General features: G+C 45.5%; 2 protein-coding genes across 3 annotated transcripts in view; one reads left to right on the top strand and one right to left on the bottom strand.

Moving 5' to 3' along the window:
• Positions 1-6264: 6264 nt before the first annotated feature.
• MSH6 (mutS homolog 6) lies at positions 6265-20527 on the top strand. The gene is made up of 10 exons (XM_050971996.1): positions 6265-6504; positions 8033-8235; positions 10648-10820; positions 11963-14507; positions 15755-16020; positions 16571-16688; positions 18896-18985; positions 19502-19656; positions 19821-20020; positions 20371-20527. Exons 1-10 carry the CDS (start codon positions 6278-6280, stop codon positions 20450-20452), a joined length of 4059 nt encoding a protein of 1352 aa, XP_050827953.1. The 5' UTR covers positions 6265-6277; the 3' UTR covers positions 20453-20527.
• FBXO11 (F-box protein 11) overlaps positions 20494-22666 on the bottom strand; it is a 71569-nt gene continuing 69396 nt past the window's right edge. For both annotated transcript variants that reach the window (XM_030236495.2, XM_030236494.2), the window contains exons 21-23: positions 22427-22535; positions 21911-22009; positions 20494-21831 (exon numbers count right to left, since the gene is read on the bottom strand). In XM_030236495.2, coding sequence (XP_030092355.1) covers positions 21702-21831; positions 21911-22009; positions 22427-22535 — 338 coding nt within the window. In that variant the 3' untranslated portion in view covers positions 20494-21701. The remainder of the gene's footprint in view (positions 21832-21910; positions 22010-22426; positions 22536-22666) is intronic.

Below are 22666 nucleotides of genomic sequence, written 5' to 3'. Positions count from 1 at the left end.
GCCGTGAGGACCCAGCCCCTGCCTGAGCCACGCTCCCTGCAGCTGTGCCGACCTGCAGCCCTTCCCCCTGGATTGACCCTGGATCTGATCCCCCTGGAGTGACCCTGGATCTGAGCCACGCACTCTGAGATGTCTAAGGCAAAAAAGGGGACGTTTATTTCCTGAGTTTGACGTTTGTAGAATTCTAAAAAGCGACCATGGATTGGAGGATGAATTTGCCACCTCTCCAACCACATTGGTCAAACCAACAGTCTATCAATTTTCTCTTCTTCCAGAAAGGAATGCAAAACAATCATTATTTGCATGAAAAGTGGGTGAGAAGCTCCATTACAAATATGTATACATCAGAAGGCTTAGAAGAACTTTTTTTTTTCAGAACAGGGCAACACTCCTCTTGTCTGGGGCTGCTGTGGTGACCAGCCCCCTGCACTGCCCACACAGCTCAGTGTCCATGTGGGAGCCAGGAGTGAGTGGTGTCTCCCAGACTGGCACTAGCAGTATTTAATGCCTTCACAGTGACATGGACACTGAGATCAAGTGCAGCAGCAGCAAATTTGCAGGTGACACTAAGCCAAGTGGTGCAGCTGATGTGCCTGAGGGACAGGGTGACATCCGGAGGCTCATGAGGGTCACACGAAGTTCAACAAGACCAAGTGCAAGGTCCTGCACAGAGGCCAGGGCAAATCTTGGTGTCAACACAGAAACACAGAATCACAGAATCACAGAATCACAGAATCACAGAATCACAGAATCACACAACAATGAGGTTGGAAGAGACCTCTAAGATCATCGAGTCCAACCTATGCCCTCACACCTCAACTAAACCATAGCACCAAGGGCCATGTCCAGTGTTTTTTTAAACACATCCAGAGATGGTGATTCCACCACCTCCCTAGGAAGAACATTCCAGTACTTTATTATTCTTTCAGTGAAAAACTTTTTCCTAATATCCAACCTGTACCTTCCCTGACGTAGCTCGAGGCTGTGTCCTCTGGTTCTGTCAGGGCTGCCTGGTGGAAGAGACCAACCTCACCTGGCTACAACCTCCCTTCAGGAAGGGCAATGAGATCACCTCTAAGAGAGCAATAAGGTCACCTCTAAGCCTCCTCTTCTCCAGGCTAAACACCCCCAGTTCCTTCAAACATTCCTCACAGGGCTTGTGTTCCAAGCCCCTCCCCAGCCTTGTTGCCCTTCTCTGGATGTGCTCAACACAGGCTGGGGGATGAAGGGGTTGAGAGCAGCCCGGCCATGAAGGACCTGGGGATTCTGGTGGATGAAAAATGAATGTTGTCCCTTCCAGCCCAGGCCATTCTGAGATTCAGATGCTGGGCATCTGCATCAGCTGGGTCAGCAAAGGCTCTGCCTCTGTTAGGAGCAGCCTTGCTCCTGCTGCTCCCTCAGCCTCACCAATTTGCTCTTGACTGCACCTGGCAACTTCAAGAGCAAGACCCCTCACCCAAGGAATGACTCTTCCTTCCTGTTAAATGTATCTTCCAAAGAATATTGAGAGGTAGCAAACAGTACAAAAGATAAACAACCAGGTACCTGGCTTCAGGGGCACTTTGCTTTTCTGTTATTGTTTTAAGTATCCTTCTTTATCTACATGACTTCATTTTTTTTCCAGAAAGACCCCAAAATTACCTTGTAGCCTTTTCCTTATTCCAGCAATTAACAAGATAGAAATGAATTATTCTAGAGTCTGGATACAGGCCTATGTATGGCAGAGGGTCACTGCATAACCTAGAAAAGCTAGGTATAGCCAAAGTTGTGTAATTTCAAAAATTTTGAGGTATTATCTTGAAAAAAGACAAATCCTTGCTATTTCCACTGTTTCTGGAATGGAAAATGTTCAGAACCACTTCAGGAACTAAAAAACTTGGTTGAGGGCTGTGTGGGAGTATATGTGTATGCATTGTCAGGGGGAGAGAGAGGAAAAGAATTATGATAAATACAGCATTTTTTGGTGTTCAGATGAGTTTCGTGTGAAGTCTGCACTACAGTGACTTTATAATTCCCAATGGTTTTCTCTTCAAAAATAGGAAATTTTAAAAAAGGGAGGAGGACAGAGTAGTTTGTAGAGTTTTCAGTAATAACACCTTTTATAACCTCCTACGAAACAACTTCAGACTTCCATGTTTTAATTATTCTAGAACCTACCCTGTTGAGATTGGCAGAAAAAGCAAGTAGAATTATGTTTTTTACGAGGGAGAAGATGAAGACCCTGTCCTAAAAACCCCCTCAGCTTGAGTTAGTGTGTTTGGCTCTACCAGGCATGAGTGTGGTTGGAGAAATTGGCACCAGGAATAAGCAGGCTGAAGAGAGGGGACATGTGTGCCAAGCAGTAGCATCTCAATGTCTGCCAAGAACTGATAGGCTCCAGAGACTTCACAGTCCTGCTGAATCTGCAAAACCTGATACACTGAGCACGGACACTCTGCCAAATCTGTCCAAACCCACAGGCATCAGCCATGGATGTTGCACAATGCAGGCAACATCCATGAAGGCTGCTATATGCAAAACTACAAGATTGTCTGTCTATCTGTCTATCTGTGGATATGAATATATAAAACACAGGCACACACACACATATATATTAATGACAAAACAAAATGATCTGGAGGGACTTCCTGAACATCCTGACACATCAACACACACCTCTGCTTTTAAGTAACCAGCTGGGGTTGGTCTCCCAGCTCCTTCTCCACCCGTCAGTGCAGATGTTTGTGAACCACAGGAGAGAATAAATGAATGCAGTGTGCAATGAGTCCCTTGCTATTATTAACAGCATGACAAAAGGTATCTAATAAATGATGTTGAGTTCTGTGCTTTCCCCAGCCTGATCCCAGAGAAAAGGGGATATGCAACAACCCATTATTGCAAATTTAAATGTCTATGTTTTCGTGGATATCACCTCAGCAAGGGTGTCTGATGCTGGATCCAGACTTTCTAAATGACAGACTTAGGTGTGACATTTTTCAAGTGGCTGTCACGGTAAACAGAGGCATGCCCAGACACAGACACAGGGACACCCCAGACCTGGAGAACTGGAATGGGGAAAAGGACAAACTACAAAGTTGCCAGGTTCCTCACCCAAGCTTTTGGACCGCATGGTCTGTGAAGTCTAAGGATCACAGCCTCTTCTTGAGACATTCATGGTGCTGCCAAATCAGTAACCTGTCCCTCTTCTAGCAGAGTCAGAGGACTGACTCATGCTCCTCCCAGCCTGAAGAAACCCCAGGACCACCAAACTCGACCCCAACAATAAAATGACTTCTCTGCCACTCATACCATCTTGGCTCCAGAGGCCACCAAATTCAGATGGCCCTTCATGTTCTCCTGTCATCTCCACGGCTCATATGATCAGACAAGAGTCTTCTCCAGGGAGAATCTACCAGGAGTCTGTTCAAAACAGCTTTTATTTTCAAAACTGGGCCTGCTTTCAGCATTTGCCTGAGTTTCCCCCCTTCCTGCCTCATCCCATCTCCCTGCTTCTACCTGCCGGATGGATGGCCACTGTCATTTTCCAGAAAAATTTAAATTGTGTTGCCTATTTACAGCAAAAAATTGACAAAAATGAGCCACCCAACCACTTGTGCAGGTACTGGTCCTGGTGAGCGTTTTTGATAGGACAAGCAGCACCAGCTGAGGGGGTTATCCTGCAGCTTGTTCCACTTCCAAGCACTCCCCATGCAGTGGAATCTGCTGCACTTTTCTCAGGAAAATAAATCCTTTGCTTTTTTGCTTCAGTTTGAGGCAGAGACCACGTCAGATTGTTTCTGAACGCAATAGAGGACAAGGTAAATGGAAGTTATGCTTTGATGTTAAAAGGAAGTAGCTCTTTTAGAAGGAACAGGCTTTCAAAATCCTTCCACATCGGCCGGATTTGCAGGACCTCTTGTGGTTAAAGCCCGGACTTGCAGCAGTTCCACGCTTTTGCTGCTGGTGGGAGCGCACCTGAGGCTTTTTCTCTCCAGCTGTGCAGAAGGGAACGAGAGGCTTTGACTTGAAATGTCAAGCAGCAACGTTCGTGAAAGGAAAAGCTGTGCTAACTGGCATCTGGTGCCAAATAACACTATTTTGCAAAATAATAATACACAAATAATAATAATTTTTATAATAATATTTGCAAATATTATTTGGGAGGTAACACATTTTTATAGCAATGTTTGCAAAATAATAATAAGCAAATAATTTTTCTGTGGATTTAAGCTTATAAAAATAAGTTGTTCTTTTGCTGTATCTCAAGCACACCAGTCAAGAACCGTGAAATGGAATTGTCTTGCAGAGTCACAGAAGCACAGAATACTCCGAGCCGGAAGGGACCCACATGGATCATTGAATTCCAGCTCCTGGCCCTGCACAGGACAGCCCCAAGAGTCCCACCAAGTGCACCATGTGTTAAATTGCTTGTAAAGGACATAGACTCACCAATTCATATGAAAAAACCCACCCCAAAACCATGGGAAGAGATCCTGTTATTTTAGCTGCCACTTCTTAGCTCAGCTGTGCCCTGGCCAGTGAAACCAGCTGAGAAGTGGGGCTGGCAGCTGTCCAAGCTTCTCCTCCAGCCTCCTACCAGCTTCTCCTCTTGCCACCGCAGAGCTGCAGGGCAGGAAGGAAGGTGTCCAACGCCACTGCCACAACTTCTCCTTCCCTGAGGATGTTTTTGTGGGAAGGCTCCAGCTCATGCCATCGCACCATTGACCATAACAAGCACTGTGGCCCCATGGCAGGCAGGGAATGGGGTTTGGAGGTGTGAAAAATGTGGGAAATGCGTATTTTATGATTGGCTTTTCACAAATATTCAAATGAATATAATACGTGTTGTGTTAGAAAGTAATGCTGTATTAATTCTCTTAAGTAGTGTGTTAAATATAGTTTTAGGTTATAACAAAATGTTAAAATAGAAGCTATGCTATGTAGGATAATTTTTTTTTAAAGAAAGGACTGTCAGTGAGATAGCAGCCACAGGACACCCTAATCTTTCAGAGAAAGAGAATTTATTGTCCCATTATGAGGAGAAATGAACTTCTTCCTGCCTCGCTCAGGCAGGAGGATGCCATTAGGATTAGGAGGAAGAAGTTGACACTGACCAGACAGAATCCTTTGTGTGAATGGAATTTATGCATCATGTATGAAGTGTATGAATATGCAACAGGCTGTTGTTTTAAAGGGTTAATCCTCTGTTAATGTGTGTCCTTTTTCGGGCTTATGCTGCCCAGAAAAATGTACCCGGATGTCTGTAACACTTTGTTTCTGTTGTCTCATATTGTCCTAATCCAAATAGTCCAAAATTTTTATTACTGTAATTGTATTACTATTTTAATAACCATTGTATTGCTTATTGAACTTTAAGATTTTTAAAAACAAGTGACTAGCGTTTTTCACAGAGGGCAGTAGCTGTTGTCCCAAAATGGGTTCTTTGACTTGGTATGCCAGCGGCCAATCCACACACAGAGCTAAAGTATTTCATTCATTCACAGTTCTGCACAGAAAAGGGGGCTGGGTGGCAAAGCCTCAATGCCAGCACGACAACTACCAAAACCTTTAAATATTTATACATTTTAGTAAATAAAGGCATTAATGTTCACCGGCTAAAAGTTACATAGTTCTCTTATTAATTAGTATTCTGTCTTCTCTTGCTTCTCCTGCTAATTAGTCCCTTACTCAGTCTTACCCTTCTTTTGGGCCAGTGGGTTTCTTGGGTTTGTGAGTTGGTGAGTTGGTGGTCACCATCTCCCCCTGCCAGAATTATTTTACCCATTCAGAGCTGGTTCAGCACAGCTGCTGAGCTGTCTTTATTAGTTTCTTCCTTATCTTTGGGGTCCTGCCAAATGTCCTTGCGGCCCATAAATTCTGCATTCTTTGTGTCCACTATCAGCTGCACATCCTTCTCCCCAAGCCTTGTTAACCTCCCCCGAGGTGGGAGGTCACCTCGAGCCCTAAACCTTCACAAGGTAACCCTACCCACAAGCAATTTGTCTTTTTAACACCCGGACATCACTCAGGGACTGCTCGTCAGCCGCTATTTCACTGGTTAAATCCCCTTTCCTGTCGATTAGGGTTGGAAGCACGCGAAGATCAGACATCCCCCAGCGTCCTTTCTCACGGAAATTTCCAGATATTCCACGTTTTGCACCAATTGGGGCCAACGGGGAGGCACGGGACCGGCCGGTCCCTCAGCGCTTCCCGCCAAAGCTGAGGGCGGGGCGGGGCCGGGGCGGGGCCAGGCGCGCGGGTTTGGCGCGCAGGGCGGCCCGCGCTTCCCGCCGCGGCCATGTCTCGGCAGAGCACCCTGCTCCGCTTCTTCTCCAAGGCCGCGCCGCCGGCCGGCACCGAGCCCCGCAGCGAGCCTGCCCGCCGCCGCTCCTCGGGGGAGCAGAACGGCCTCCAGGCCGCCGGCAGCCCCCCGAGCGGGGCGGGCCGAGCGGCGGCGCGGCACGACGAGAACGGAGAGAAGGGCGCGGGGGGCGGCGCGGCGGCCAAGGCCCCCAAGGCCGCCAGGTACCGGCGGGGACGGGGGAGGCCGCGGAGCGCGGCCGCGGGAGTGGAGGGCGGGAAGGGGAGGGGAGGCGGGACGGAGCGCTGCAGCTCCGTCCGGTCGGAGCGGGACCCGCGGGAAGTCCGTGTGTCGTTGTCGCCCCGTGGCTGCCGCAGTCCCCGCTGTTCCCTGGATGCGGCGCCCGGCCGGGCCCACGGGCTGGCCCTCAGCGGCCTGTGCTCACGGCGGGACAATGGGACACCTGCGGGGCGGGCCGTGCGGCCGGGCTGTGCTGTGTGGCAGTAGTGCTGTGCTCGTGTTTTATATTTGCTTTCCGTGCTGTATCATCGAGTGACACAGTGGGGCATCTGGCCCAAGCTCTCCGCTCTAGCAGCGATATCCCAGAGCACGTGGCACGGAGTTGTGTTCGGACAGCTTTGGGTACCTGCAGGGAGGGAGGCTCCACCTCTCCGGCCAGTCAGTTCCAATGTGCAGTCACACACACAGTCAAGAAGTTCTTTCTTGTGGTCTGGCGGAACTTTGTGTCCTTATGCTTGGTATTACCAAGGAAAGCCTGGCTCCATCTTCTTGGCAGCCCCTCATTTTGGTATTTATACATATTGATGAAGCTCCCTCTCAGTCATCTCTCCTGGGCCGAACAGGCCCTGCTCCCTCAGCCTTTCCTCTTAAGAGAGATGCTCCTTTCCCGTAATCATCTTTGTTGCCCTCTGCTGGACCTACTCCAGGAGCTCTGTGTCTCTCTTGTGCTGAACACCGTGATGGCAAGTGTCCCACATGTCAGCAAACTGAGTGTCACTGGTGGTTGGGCCACAGCCTGCAGGAGGGTCCCAGCCATCATCTATGGAAGGGTGGCAGTGGCTGGGGTGAAATCTGTGGGAAGGAGGAGAGAGCAAATAAAAGCTGCACCAGGTGCTTTGCAGTGCAGGTAGAGTTTTTTATTTATTAATTTTTTGTAGCCTGAGGGGGTTTTAAGTCTTACTCTTTTCTTTAGGTGCCTGGTTGAAAATTAGTTTCTACAGGAAAAGGGCATGTAGTGACAGGGCAAGGGGGAATGGCTTCAAACTGAAAGAGAGTAGGTCTAATTAGATTTCAGGAAGAAATTCTTCACTGTGAGGTTGGTGAGGCACTGGCACAGGCTGCCCAGAGAAGCTGTGGCTGCCCCACCCCTGGAAATGTTCAAGGCCAGGCTGGATGGGGTCTCTGAACAACCTGGTCTAGTGGAAGGTGTCCCTGTGCATGGCAGGGGGCTGGGACCAGGTGATCTCTAGGTCCTTTTGAACTCAAACCATACTGTGATAAAGCTCTGTCTCTGTGGGAATCCAGCAGAACTTGGAGGAGCACATTAAAAAAAAATTAGGAGAAGAGTTGGTGGTGGTATGGAAGAACTTTGGAAGCCTCTCAGTGGGTGCAATCTGAATTACAAAGACCATAAAGGGGCAAAATGCTCAGCGGCAGTGTGCAGTGATATTTATGAAGACAGCTGTTCCAGATGTTTGTGTTCCTTAAATGACACATTTGTTGTCTCTGCAGTGTCTCCTGTGAGTATTCTCCTGGGGACTTGGTGTGGGCCAAGATGGAAGGCTATCCCTGGTGGCCATGTCTCATATACAACCACCCCACTGAAAGGACAATAGTCAGAGGAAAAGGAAAATCCACTCGTGTCCACGTGCAGTTCTTTGATGACAGCCCTACGAGGGGTTGGATCAGTGTTAAATACCTGAAGCCATATAAAGGTAAGAGATAGAAACAAAGCTGTTTGAATTGGAAACATGCCACTTGCTTTGGAATTACAGGCTTGGAATATAGGATACATTATTCTCCATAGAGAAAGAGCAGCAAAACCAAAAGTAGAGTTGAGCATGTTTTGTGCTTTGTAAGTGACAAGTTTTTGAGGGTTACAGGTACATTTGTGTTTATACAGTTCTTGAAACATAAAGCACTAAGCCCTTTCTATTAGAACAACTAATTAAGCAAACTTAAAGCTTGCTGATGTTTGGAGATATATCCTTTATTTCAGTATAAAAATGATGTAAAGATAAATCCAGTATTTCCACTTTTAGCACTGAAAACCCTAAAGTATTAGGAGTGTCAAACCAAATTTTTAAGCATCTGTTTAGGAACTGTAGTATGTCCAGAATTAAAAGGCTTAGGTCCAGGATATTGGGTAAATAAAATTAATTCTGCTGCAGTTTTGCTTCTCAGCAGTGCAGCAGTTTTGTAAATAAAGTATATAACCTGAGAATTAAGTGTTGGTGAGGGTAGTGCTTGTAGTTACAGATCAGAATTGGTGTTTGTGATACTGAAGAAATGACATGGCTAACTAGTGAAAATCAAATGTAATCAAGAGTTAACATTTTGCGTAATAAATCTCACCTTAGTACACATAATCTGTTTTCCCCTTTTTTCATAATTTTACTGTTGCTGAAAACTAAATCGTTGGCTGTAAACTGTCTTTTTAGTCAGATACTTCATATGAAATCAGTATTTCTGATGCCCTGTTGTGTCACTGAAAAAACCTGAATTGAAATAGTTTATCCCTTTTTATTTACAGTCAGAGTTCCATCTTGAGATCATGTAGCCACATTTTTGTCTACTCTGTACTTCAGTGTGCTGTACCGCAGCCATAGTTTTAAGTTAAATGTTATTGCTGTGAGTGTTGGCATAATTTATTGCAAGTAAATTGGTCCATGGTTATATGTGTCTTTCCCCAAAGTATTTGAAAACAATAAAAATATTCTGGGAACTTGTAGTTGCACTTAGAAGCAAATGCAGGTAAGGGGAATTCATCTGTTTACCAAAAGAAAATGGCCAAAACTAAGTTTAAGCACAGGTACACAGATCAATCACAGGAGAAGTGTTGAATGCAGAGCAGATTAAAAACATTCAAAATACCTATTTGCTTTAAATTCAAAGAAAAAGCATTTTTATATACAAAGGAAAAGTGTTAGTCTTTGGGTAAGAAAATGGATAAATTTCTTGGGTTCTATTATTTTTTTTACCTGAATAAATGCAGGCAGCACAGGGCCAGACCTGTAACAGGTGGGCCGGAAGAAGTGGAGGTGCATAGCAGTCGGTTAAGTGAATATGCAGGTGTTGCACCCTTGAGTGTGCAGCTCAATTATATGAGAAGATTTTTCTTCTGATGTTGTTCAGTCGCTTTTAATATTTTTAGGCTGCTTCATTGCATTTGGAAAACTAAAAAGGAAATCTGGATTGTTAATGTGTTGCCTTTGTGCTGTAGAAGCAGCTACTTGTAACTCCCTGCTTTGCTACTGGGAGCTCAGAGTTGATTGTGAATCAGAATTTTGTTTGAGCTGTTTCAGGGGGGTTTGGCCTCCTCCAGGTCTGCTGCCTTTGTCTGCCACTGGTGTAGAGCTGAAGCTTCAGTCAGTAGTGGTGGATGATGGGGTTGACCAGAGTGGGGAAAAGGACCTGAAATCAGTCTTTAGAGTGGTTGGCTTTGGGATTGTGTTGTGTGCAGGAGGTGGCAGGAGGGGCTGTGCAGGAGGAGGAGGGAGTGCAGCAGTTATTAATAGCAGGCTTTGTTCACTGCCCTGCAGTGGCAGCCTGAGTGGCCAGCGTGATTGGCCATCAGCTAATCTGGCTAATGGGCTGGGGCTGGATGCCTGGCTGCACTCAGAGCAGCAGTTTGGAGGCCAGCAGAGCTTTCAGGTCAGTGCCAAAGGTGGCTTGTGCCTAGAAAGTGAAGATAACTCTGGCTGAACTTATCTGTCATTGCTAAAACAGCCCTGTGGTGTCAGTCAGGTGTGTCTGCTGCTCTGCCAGTGTTGAATTCAGTGCTAACTACAGTGAGTGTGAGTCAGAGCTCAGCCCAGGAGTGCTCACATGTGCTAATGAGTTACTGAAATAGAAGCAATTCTTCAAGTGTTCATGCAGGTAGGCATTTGGTTTGTGAATGTGTACACTTTCCCCAGGGTTAGTTCATCAGGATGAGGGAGTGATAGATTGCTGAATTTAAGATGTGGTGGGAATGAGGGGTGGCAGCACAGAAGTTTAGTTATCTGAATATGAATGCTTGTTGTCTGAATGCATTTAAAAGTGAACTAGGAGGACTGGCTAAATGCTAGACTTAACTTAAGTCTAGCATTTAGCACTTGTTCTTTACAAATCTGTGTTTTTTGCAGGTTCATCAGACAGGGAGACGATGAAGGGAGGTATGTTTTACAGCACAAAGCCTGAAATTAAAAGAGCCATGGTGCTGGCAGATGATGCCATGAGCAAAGATAAAACCAAGAGGCTTGAACTGGCAGTCTGCAATGAACCTTCAGACACAGAGGAGGAGGAGGAAGAAATGGAGGTAAAATGTTTCTTAATTGCTATCATTTGCAGAAATATTGCTAGAACTTAAAAGCTGTGACTTGGAGCTAAGCATGGAATATCCTGCAATTCTCTGGTACAGTAATCACAGCTTATCTCCTCGTTAATCATGCACACATATGTATCCATTTGTCTTTTTTTGTACTGCTTCTGTGTTGTCAGGTCATATGCTGGTCTCTCATCTTTTCTAGTTGGAAAGACAAGTCTCTTTGATGTTCTGTATGGTAAGGACTGACCTCAGAATCTACTCAACTTCTCTGACTCTCTTCACTCATCTCTCCTTGGTGACCTACTTTTTCACCCAGAAATGCTTTTTTCTCATGCATCATTTTATCTTCTCTATCTGCTATTCATAGTTCAAGATGCCCTAAGTTTGATCTGGAGTTTTAGTGTGTCTTGATATATAAATGTATAGCTTTTTGACTCTTCATCTAAGGCATTAAATTGAATTTTTGGAGCCCACCCTCATCTTGTGGAGTAGCACTAAAATGCCAGTTCTTGCGCTGTTAACAGAAGTCTTGGTGGAGTAACTAAAAAGTGATGTTTTGTTGTGTTGATTCAGCTTTTATTTCGGTAGCACCATATGCCTTGGAATAGATTTCTTTGGAGAGGAATGGTGTGAGGAAACTGTCAGTGGGATGGTGGTTTCCCTCAGCTCATCTACTCAGTCTCCTGTGTGACAGTGCCCCAAGGGACAGGTGCCACTCCAGGCATTGTGTTGTGTGCAGTGGCACTTTGTACTCACTGCAGTCCCTCCACTTCTGGTTTTCCATTAAAGTTTGAGGCTGAAAAGGCAAAGAATGGAGTTGCTTTCCTTTCTCCTACATGTGCCATATTCTTTTTTGTGTAGTTTAAATGCTTTGTTCATCACCATCACAATATGCATAGTAATGAATGAGTCTCTAAAGAACAGAAGTAAGAGTGACTGTGCCACAGGCCAGTAGCAGTTAGCTGTCCAGAAAAAACCCGAGTTCTGTTAAGGCAGTTGGAATTGGCTGTGGCTCTGCTGTCTCTTGCTTGAAGCATCATAGGTCCTGCATTATTGCCCATTTTTGCACTTCTTTATGCAGCAGTATCTTTGTAGCCAGAATTATCTACAGACAAAATAATTTGTTTTTCCAGGAGATGAGCGAAAATGCATCAGGCAACAGTGAAGACTGCAATAGTGAGGAGGATGTGAAAAGCGGTAAGCGAGTGATGAGCAGGGAAAGAGCTGTAAAAGCCAAGAGAAGGAGAGTGTTGGATTCTGACAGCGACCACGATGGCTCTGATGTGGAGTTCAAGCCTGATGGGAAAGAAGCAGCAAGCAGTGAGGAAGCCAGTAGTGGGGTGGATGAAAACGAGTCTTCTGACGCAGAGACGGAGGCAGAGAGTGTTGCAGAGAGCCCCGTGAAAGTCCCTTCTAAACGAAAGAGAAGAGAGGTGAAAAAGCCTGCTAAAAGGAGTAGCCTGGGAAATGAATGTTCTGAAACACCCAAAAGAGCAGCGACAGTCTCTTCAGAAGCCAAGTCTAAGCTGACATCCTTTGCAGCACCTGAAAATTTTGAATCTCAAGCAAATGCTTGCAGTGGAGGCACTGGTGGCTTCTCAGTGTGGGAGCACGAAAAGCTGGACTGGCTGCAGGAAGGGAAGAGAAGAGATGCACACAGGAGGCGTCAGGGGGACCCTGACTACGACCCCTGCACTCTCTATGTGCCCGAGGATTACCTCAACAAGTGCACGCCGGGCGTGCGGAGGTGGTGGCAGCTCAAAAGCCAGAACTTTGACGCCGTGATTTGCTACAAGGTGGGAAAGTTCTACGAGTTGTATCACATGGACGCGGTCACTGGTGTCAATGAGCTGGGCCTGATCTTTATGAAGGGCACCTGGGCCCACTCGGGTTTTCCAGAAACTGCGTTCGGCCGATTCTCCGATGTCCTGGTGCAGAAGGGCTACAAGGTGGCGCGCGTGGAGCAGACGGAAACGCCCGAAATGATGGAAGCGCGCTGCAGGTCCGCGGGCCACTCCAGCAAGTTTGACAAGGTGGTGCGCCGGGAGATCTGCAGGATCATCACCAAGGGAACCCAGACCTACAGTGTCATGGACTGCGACCCCTCCGAGAACCACAGCAGGTTCCTGCTGAGCGTGAAGGAGAAGGAGGACGCGGCCGGGACGCGCCTCTACGGCGTCTGCTTCGTCGACACCTCCATGGGGAAGTTCCACGTCGGCCAGTTCCCAGATGACCGCCACTGCTCCAGGTTTAGGACTTTGGTAGCTCACTACACCCCTGTGCAGGTGCTGTTTGAGAAGGGGAACCTGTCTGTGGACACACAGAAGATACTGAAAGGCTCGCTTGTTTCTTGCATTCAGGAAGGGCTGACCTCAGGTTCCCAGTTCTGGAATGCATCTAAAACACTAAAAGTCCTTCTTGAGGAAGGATATTTCAAGGAGAAGCAGAATTCTGAAAATGGATGTTCTCTGCCCTCTGTGATCAAATCTCTGACTTCAGAGAGTGACTCCCTGGGATTAACTCCTGGTGAAAACAGTGAGTTAGCTTTGTCAGCTCTTGGGGGATGTGTCTTCTATCTCAAAAAATGTCTGATTGATCAGGAGCTGTTATCACAGGCAAACTTTGAGGAATACGTCCCTGTGGATATCACTACTGCAAAAACCATGAGTTCAAGTAGTTTGTTCGGCAGAACTGGCCAGCGGATGGTGCTGGATGGAGTCACCCTGATGAACTTGGAAGTCCTGCAGAATGGAACCAATGGAAGCACAGAAGGTACTTTGTTGGAAAGGATTGATTCTTGCTGTACGCCATTCGGGAAGCGACTCCTGAAACAGTGGCTCTGCGCTCCACTTTGTAATCCTGAATCTATCAATGATCGTTTGGATGCTGTCGAGGACCTCCTGGCAGTGCCAGATAAAATGTCTGAAGTCACTGAGTACCTCAAGAAACTGCCTGACCTTGAAAGACTGCTCAGCAAAATTCACAGCATTGGGTCACCACTCAAAAGTCAGAACCATCCTGACAGCAGGGCCATCTTCTATGAAGAACTCAAATACAGCAAGAAAAAAATTGCTGACTTTCTGTCTACCCTGGAGGGATTCAAAGTAATGAATGAAATTGTCGAATTCATGGAGGAGTTTGCCAGTGACTTCAAATCCAGAGTCCTGAAGCAGCTGGTCACCCGCAAAGCCAAAAATCCCGATGGCCGCTTCCCAGACCTGAGTGCAGAGCTCACGAGGTGGGACACTGCCTTTGATCACAACCAGGCTCGGAAGACAGGAGTCATTACCCCCAAGCTGGGCTTTGACCCCGATTACGACAGAGCACTGGAGGATATCAGAGCTCTCGAGGTGGACCTTCGGAAGTACCTGGACAAGCAGCGCAAGCTGCTTGGGTCCAAATCCGTGCAGTACTGGGGGACAGGCAAGAACCGGTACCAGATGGAGATCCCAGAAAGTGTCATCTCCCGTAACCTGCCCGAGGAGTACGAGCTGAGGTCGAGCAGGAAGGGCTACAAGCGCTACTGGACCAAGGAGATTGAGAAGATGCTGGCTGCCATGGTGAACGCCGAGGAGCGCCGCGACGCCGCCCTCAAGGACTGCATGAGGCGCCTCTTCTACAACTTCGACAAGAACAGCAAGGACTGGCAGACAGCTGTGGAGTGCATTGCTGTGCTGGGTAAGAGCTTTGCCTCCTTCTGACACAGTAAAACTAGCCCTGTGCTGATGAAATCTGATCTGGGGAAGCTCGGTGCCAGCTCTTGACTTGTGTTTGAAAGCTCTTTATTGTGGTAAGGGCTTTGATAATTAACAGTAATGCCCTGTTTCATTCCTGTTGCATGGTTGTAGATGTGCAGCCAAGGGTTTCTCCCAGTTCAGTGTAGCCTGGTGGGCCTCACTGCTTCCTGAGTCCTGTGTGTGGATTAGTAGCTTCTTATTAAATGGAGCTATAAGAATCTAACCTGCTGGTAAGTTTTTTTTCTATCTGAGCAGGATGCTTTCTGGCCATCCTTCAAAAATAAGTGTGTTCAATGTTGAGCCTTGAAGAAGGTAGTCTACCAAGAAGGCTTCCCCAAATCCTCCTTAAATTTCTGGGATAGAAGAATCTCCTGTATTCCCTTCTCAGGTCTGGCATACTTCTGTCCTGTGGATTTTCTACTAGGACGAGGCACTCTGGGATGTCTTTGTTCCAGGGAAAAATGAAAGCAGTCTCTGAATGCCACTAGAGCAGAAAAGGGAGGGCAGGCTGGGAGTGTTGGCTGGGAATGGTTTTGCTGGGAAGCAGTCACATCAGCTACACCACAGCTCAGGGCAAGTGCTGAATTGGTTCCCAGCCAAGAGGAATTCAGTGTCCAGGCTCAGCTGTAATGTGTGTACATAAAGCCTCTAAAATCATGAACAGTCTCATTGTGTAGGTGATCAGCTTTTAGAACCTCGGGGCTCAGCTAACTGAAGGGTCTTGTGCTGCTGCTTCCTGCTGGACACACAGAGTTTTAATATTTATGCAGTTTTCTTCTGGAAGCTTTCAAGCAGAATTAGGATTCTTCACAAAGTAATTCACTGTCACAGAAGCTGATTTCCTCCTTACTAAATGAAAAATGAAAAACCAATGCAATAAAGTATTATTTTATACATGAACTTTTGAAATGAAATTATGTGGATTTTAAAGCCTTTTGAACTAAAATAACTACAGAGGGGAGCATTTTTATTATGACATCTGTAGAAATCTGGAGGGAATGAGCAAAGACACTGTAAATATTCCTACCTTTTACTCTTCTCTAATCCTTTGTGGGTGTTTCCCTTATGAGGAAAATAGAATAAAATAGAAAATTGTTTCTACAAAATTACTGTTCAATGAGTAAATGAATTCCAGTGTATGAAGAAATTTGAAAGTGTGACTGACTGGAATTTCTCTTCATTTTCTAGATGTCTTGATGTCCCTTGCTCACTACAGTCAAGGTGGTGATGGACCTCTGTGCCGACCTGTAATCCTGCTGCCTACAGATAATGCTCCTCCCTTCCTGGAACTTAGAAATTCCCGCCATCCATGCATCACAAAAACTTTCTTTGGGGATGATTTTATTCCCAATGACATTGTGATAGGCATCAAGGATGAAGGCAGCAGCAGTGAGGCCTCCTGTGTGCTGGTAACTGGCCCCAACATGGGTGGCAAATCTACACTCATGAGACAGGTGATTGTCGTGTGTCCCACGGTACATCTGGGGTTTGGGTGAGGGAATTACAGGGCCTGGCTGTCATGGGTGTCACAGGAGGTCCCAGAAGTGGCCTTCTGGGTGTACAGCAATTGCACAGGCTGGTAGAAAGTGCTCATGTTCAGAGAGATTTTCTGCTTTAAGGAGGGATAAGTTTTAGTTGTCCTAGGAGAGTTGGTTGGGAAGAAGTGATAGAGTACCATCTATCTTTTTCAAGTGACTTACCCAGGACTTGGCATCAGCTGGCAAAAGACGCTTCTGCAGGTTGAACAAGCTGAAACTAGAGATCAGCAGGGAGATTGCTTTATAAGCACTCCTTGCTGTGATAATTTGTCTTTTGAAGGCTTTCAGAGTAGTTCAGTCCTGCCGGAGATGATGCTGCTGCAGCATGGAGCTGTTAAAGCAGCGGGAAGCTTTATGTACTCCAGTCCCTGTTTTAGGGGAAACACAGCTTCGTGCCCTCATTGTGTGCGTGGACCTGAAGCTGCAAGCACCAGTGCAAATGTGAGTGTCCCTGTTTGCTGTGCAGGCTGGTCTCCTGGTGGTCATGGCCCAGCTGGGGTGCTACGTGCCCGCGGAAGCCTGCAGGCTCACGCCCATCGACCGCGTGTTCACACGGCTCGGCGCCTCCGACAGGATCATGGCCGGTGAGTGCCTGACACACAGCTGCACAGGGGGCTGCTGGCACCGACTTGCTGCTCGTGCTTCGAGTGGCAAGCTGGAAAGGGAACAGTATTTTGCAGGGAGAGCTGTGCACTCTTTTCTCTTGCTGTTCAGAGTGGAGACAGGATTGTACTTAGGCTTTATTTTTTTCATGCGTTCGTCCGTTTGATTTTGGACAGACTCACAGGATCATTTCCTAATGAATTTTAATATTAAAAGCCTAACTCCCAGCTGGATGCAAGTCTGAGGAATATCTTTTTTTAGAATTGATTATATTCTACTCTCACTGATACCTTTTTGTAAGTGTTCTGAAATAGGACAGTGATGTTGTGGCAGCTGTTGCACAAGAGTTGTTTTTGTACCTTCCTGCAAGGCAGAAGTCCTTTGTTTCAGTCAGAATGCCTTGTTTGAAATCTGATTTCTTCTGATGAGGAAGAGAGGCAGATATCCTTCTTGGAAGTGGTAGTTGACAGTTCTTGGAGTATTTTGTTCCTTTAATGGAGAGGAAGACACAAGTGGAGGATGAGACGACAAGTGGAATGATAAAGTCTGCCAGTGGTGATGGGCAAAGTGCCACTGGGCTAGAAAAATAAAATGATTGCTGTGGTAAGAGTACTATCACTGCTCATTAAGGAGGGCACAGGTTTTCTGTGATCTCTCTGCTGAAAAATGTGGGTCAGTGAATATGAAAGGAGTTAAGCCCACTGAACTCGTTGCACAGAAGGAATTTGGAAATGAATCATTCCAAGTTCTTAATTAAAAAAATATTTACACTTCCCCAAATCAAGGCTTCTCTTCTCAGCTAGAGAATGTTATTAAGGCTTTCTTTGCCCAGCTCATCTCCATTTTGTTTAATTTCAGTACAAGAAGGAATCAAAAGTGTGGAAGAAAACTTAAATGCTTATGGTAGAGATGAGAAGGGCCCTTCCTTCAGGAGAGATGATCTAGCAAAATGTAGCATTTTCTTTTTTTTTTTTATAATTAACTGAGGACTGTACTTCTGATTTGGCATTTCACATTGTGAAATGGGTGGTGAACACTGCAAAGAACCAGTTCTAAAATCTGTTCTTCATGCATTTGTTTGCACACTGTGTACATAGTAAAGCACAGAAAAAGTTGTTCCACGGCAGTCACTTTGCAATGGATGTAAGCAGGACTTTTATGAAGTTAATTTTTTCAATAATAAATTCTTAGGGCTTTATTTTCTGAAGAGAATAAATGGTTATTCTTAAATACTGTTAAAAGCTTTAAATCCTGATAATTTCTTTAAATAAATGGATTTCTTTAAATAAATGGAAAATCAGGATTGGTGGACACTGCTTAATAATTCATGTTAGAAAACTTATGTCAGAGCAAAGCAGTGCTTATGCAGCAGGAGTACAGGAAATAAATGCTTGCCTTTAATGGCATAAATTGCATTAATTGCTGCTACTTGTGATTATTTGTAATGACCTCCACAAAGAACAAGTAAATCCCGACTTTGTAAGTGTGGGTTTATCATGTGTAAATAATGTGTACAATTATTCATGTGTGAATAATTGTGTACTTCTGCTCATAATCTCCTAAAACCAATTTCAGGTGTAAATTTCAGGCTTTGTATTATCTGGGTCGCTGAAACTCCCATGAGATGCTTGAGCCTTAGCAGCAGAATATTGTTTTTGTCATACTTCATTCAAGGAGAGAACATACAAATAAAGCCTTTATTATCCAAATAGTTCCCTCCTGACATCACAACCAAACCAGTAATTCCAGTCTCTCAGTCTTTGATTTTCTGCTTGTTTTTTTTTGCTGGAAAGCCACAAACACCTTCAGCCTGTCCTCTGCATTCAGAGCAAGAAAGGGACGAAAATTCTCCTCATTGTAGCCTTTGTTCACCTCTTTTTGCCCAGCTGTTACTTTTGACTGGTGCTATTAAAAGTAAGCAGGTCTGTTGGCCTGAAAACTTAATTGTGCATGTGCTTATTTCTGTACTCTAAAGGAACCAAAACTTGTTTTTTCTGGCAAATGGGAACCTGCTGTTTTCACACTGGAAAAAAAGTGTCATATTTTTGTTCATCTTCAGTTTGCTATTGAGTTTCACTTTAGCTTAACCAAGATTCTAGTGCAGATTAAATGAGGTTTTAGTTGTGGTTCTCGGATCTTTGACTACTTCATGGCTTTTTTTTTTTTTTTTTTGTCATTTCCTTTAAAGGTGAAAGTACCTTCTTTGTTGAATTGAGTGAGACTTCTAGCATTCTGCAGCATGCAACAGAGCACTCCCTTGTTCTCGTGGATGAACTGGGTAATTAGACTATTTTGTAATAGATGGAAGCTAAATCTGAGGGATGAAAGGCTGGCTGCAAGGTTTTTGGGCTGTCTGAATGGCAGCCAAGTACACAGGGCCAGTTTCACCATAATGATGCTGGTGTTTAACTGGTGTGTCAGCCTCTCTAACAGGAATACATCTTGGGTGCCCTGGGAACTCATCACCACCTCCCACCCCCAGTCATTATTACCCTATTTCCAGCTGTGGTTTCCTGCTTTTGCTTTGCAGCAAAGCTCAGGAGAGCAGAATCTTTTTTCTGCAGTGCAGAAGAGGGTGATTGTTAGGGGGCCAACACCTTCCCCTGGTGCTGGTGGCTGTCACCCCTCACTGCTGTTTGTCTTGCCCACAGCAGGGAGGGGAACAAAAAACACTACAAATGCATTGCTGCATTTGTCTGTAGGGTGTCTGTCTGTCCAGCAGCAGAACTGTGGTGGACTTTTCTGTGCCCCTCATGCTCCCGAGCATGTCACAGCTGTCCCGTTGTGTCCCCAGGCAGAGGCACGGCCACGTTTGACGGCACAGCCATAGCGAGTGCGGTGGTGAAGGAGCTGGCCGAGAGGATCCGGTGCCGGACGCTGTTCTCCACTCACTACCACTCCTTGGTGGAGGACTATTCCCACAGCGGGGCTGTGCGCCTGGGCCACATGGTACGGCTGGCAGGATGGGCTTTTCCCTGCTGGGACTTCTCCTGCTTTTCTGTGCTCTTTGCCCTGAGAAACGGGCGTTTTGGGAACGGGACACAATGTCCCATGTGTTTATTACGCTGCAGGTCAATACTGCAAACTCTTAACTTGTGACTTGCTCTTCCCAGGCATGCATGGTTGAAAATGAGAGTGAGGATCCAAGCCAGGAAACAATTACGTTCCTGTACAAGTTCATTGAAGGAGCCTGCCCAAAGAGCTACGGCTTCAATGCAGCAAGACTTGCAGATATTCCAGAGGAAGTCATTCAGAAGGGGCATAGAAAAGCCAAAGAGTTTGAAAAAACAACCATCTCCCTGAGAATATTTAGGTAAGGCCCTGGGTTTCTGTATCTAAGTTGCAAAGGGCTTATAGGAACCCATTTTTATATCTGGGCAGGGGCTTTTGCTCAGTCACAACACGGGGGGCAGTTAGAACTACTTTTGTGAACATCAGACGGTCATCGAGAGGGAGGGAGGGCAGAGATGATGAGTGGTATTTTAAGCCTTTGGGTCACTGTGCCAGTCTGAATTTGCACACAGAGGTGCTGGGGGGGGTGGTGCTGTGCTGGCAGCCTTTACGCCAGGCCCAGCACCCATGTCTCCTAAAGCTGTTGCAGGAATGGCAATCTCAAGCTCTGCCCCTCAGTGTCCCTTTCAGTAAAGATGGTTATTCCCTCAGGTACCTGTGCCAGGTGGTGGATGGAGCAACCTGTGATGCAGGCGTGGTTCGGAAACTCACGGCGATGATCGACCGGCTTTAGGAACTCGCACGGTTTTCTCAAGAAGGTGGGAGCAGACAACATTATGATCTAATAAACTTTATTTTTTAAAAATGACCATTTTTCCATTGTCTTTCCTAGGAAATTAAACCCTTTAATTCATACCTACCCTCTACATAATGGTTATTGAGTACTCCACAATATATTAAGTCTAGATGTTATGGTACATGCATACACTTTCAGGCTGTTGATTACCCACTGTCACCAATACACATAAATGGAAAAAAGCTATGAAACTGTATAGGGCTGTATATATACTTGTCTCAGCTTCATTAGAGCAGGAACTTGCTGTGATTTCCAGCAGGTTATGTAAGTAATGTCCAGACTGTTCAAAAAAAACTATGAACAGAGTAAAAGTACAAGACTGTTTTGAGGAGACTTTCTACTGTGTACTTTAAAACATAGTAAAATTTCTTTCACAAAACTTAGTTACATGGGTACTTTGTTTTATAGTGCATTATAGTCTAGGAAGTCTCATTAAAACACTCGCTTTTCTTTCTTTTGTTAGGGTGGTTTGAGTACAGACTATTGCTGGGGCAGGGGAGGAGATTATTCTAACTTCAGAGGACACCAGAAAAATTGCTGGATATAATTTAAGATTAGTGTTTTCTCTTTCATAGAAAGAACGTACATACTGGGACATGAGTACAGTTACAGCAAGTCTAGGTGTGCTAACAAAACAGGACACATTCAAGTACAATAAGATTTTTTGCTTGAAATTAGAAACAAACTACATGAGATTAAAGCATTAAAATCATATTTCTCAATCTGAATAAATGTTAAAAAATCAAAAGAAATGCAGAAGTGCTAGCTCACATTTTTACCATGTTACAAAAGCGATTGGTACCCATGTCCATAAAGGCAGCAACAAAGAATGCTGCTTGTCTACAGAATAGTACTACTGCAAATTGGACTGCGTTTCAATGCTACTTGTAAAAACACCAGCTCTCAGAAGTTGGTATCTGTACAAAATTGCAGCTTATTTTTCTTCACTTCTGTCCCTTCAAAGTCTTTGTTTACACAGTAATGCTAAAACGCCCAGTTCTGTTATCCTGAGTCAACATATTGCCACTTTCTTTTTTGGTAGGTTGAGCTCCATAGTGTCAACACCTCACACATCCGCTTTAATACAGTCTCTTTCTGCAGAAATGGGCAAGTGTAACTTCCTCCAAAAAAAAAGTTTTAATAGTTATGATATTAGAATGGCAGGACTTTCTTTCTGAAAAGGAATTCAGTTGTGCTGCAATGTATTAGATTCTATAGGTGGAGCAGAGTCATATAGTGTATCTGTATCGTGTGTAGGCTCTCCGGCGAGCGTACAAGGATTGGACAGTGTTCCAGCACCACAGTCACAGAAAAACCTACAACACAGAGAGACAACTCTTAGTGGCCATGCCCTCCTGCTCTGGGAGCAGCCCCACACCCTGGTTGGGAACGTACCTATCATGTCTAATGAATTCTACGTCGTGTCCTTGATGGCACTTCTTGATGCAGTTCACACAGATGGCGTTACGGTCTGTGGTGTTGCAGGTGTGACATCTGGAGGGAAAAGCAGTGCGTTAGGCAGGAACCAAAACCTGACCAGCTCTCAAGGGAAGTGCTCCAGGAGGCTGTAGGGCCTGAAATGCACTGAAGGAGAGAGGGTGCACAGGACTGTGAAGTTTCAGGATTTTACACAAACTTGGATTTCACAGCACACTTTTTGTTACTTGTGTCACAAACAGAGTCGTGCTGTGCAACGCCCTGGGCTCAGGTTCACAGAAACAATCTGTCTTCCTCAAGCCCAAAGTCAGTTCTGGAAAATGGGAACTTGTTAAATCCTCTTCTGTTGCAGCTGAGGAAGAGCACACATTTGTGTGTTCACCCACACCCAGCAACTGTTCTAGGGGCCTTGCAGGAAGAAAAAGGGGGTTCACTGGAAAGCCTTTCTGTAGGTGATGGAAAGGAACCTCTTACCTGTAGAAGTCATGCATCGGGTAGCTGGTGTAGCTTGAGATCTTATATAAACACTGGCCTCTACTGACAGCTTTCTCTATGGCATCTTGATTGTTCATTATTTTGTTATCTGTTGGGGGGAAAAACCAGGACTAATCACATCTGGATCAATGACTTTTTTTTTCCTTGATGCATTGAAGCAAAGGGCCCATTAGGAACAATTAATTCCATACCTGCATTTCAGCTCTGGCATTTAAGAAT

Source organism: Serinus canaria, chromosome 3 (genome assembly GCF_022539315.1).
Source record: "Serinus canaria isolate serCan28SL12 chromosome 3, serCan2020, whole genome shotgun sequence".
NCBI lineage: Eukaryota > Metazoa > Chordata > Aves > Passeriformes > Fringillidae > Serinus > Serinus canaria.
The sequence above is the reverse complement of the archived record's forward strand: the minus strand, read 5'-3'. Positions and strand labels throughout refer to the sequence as shown.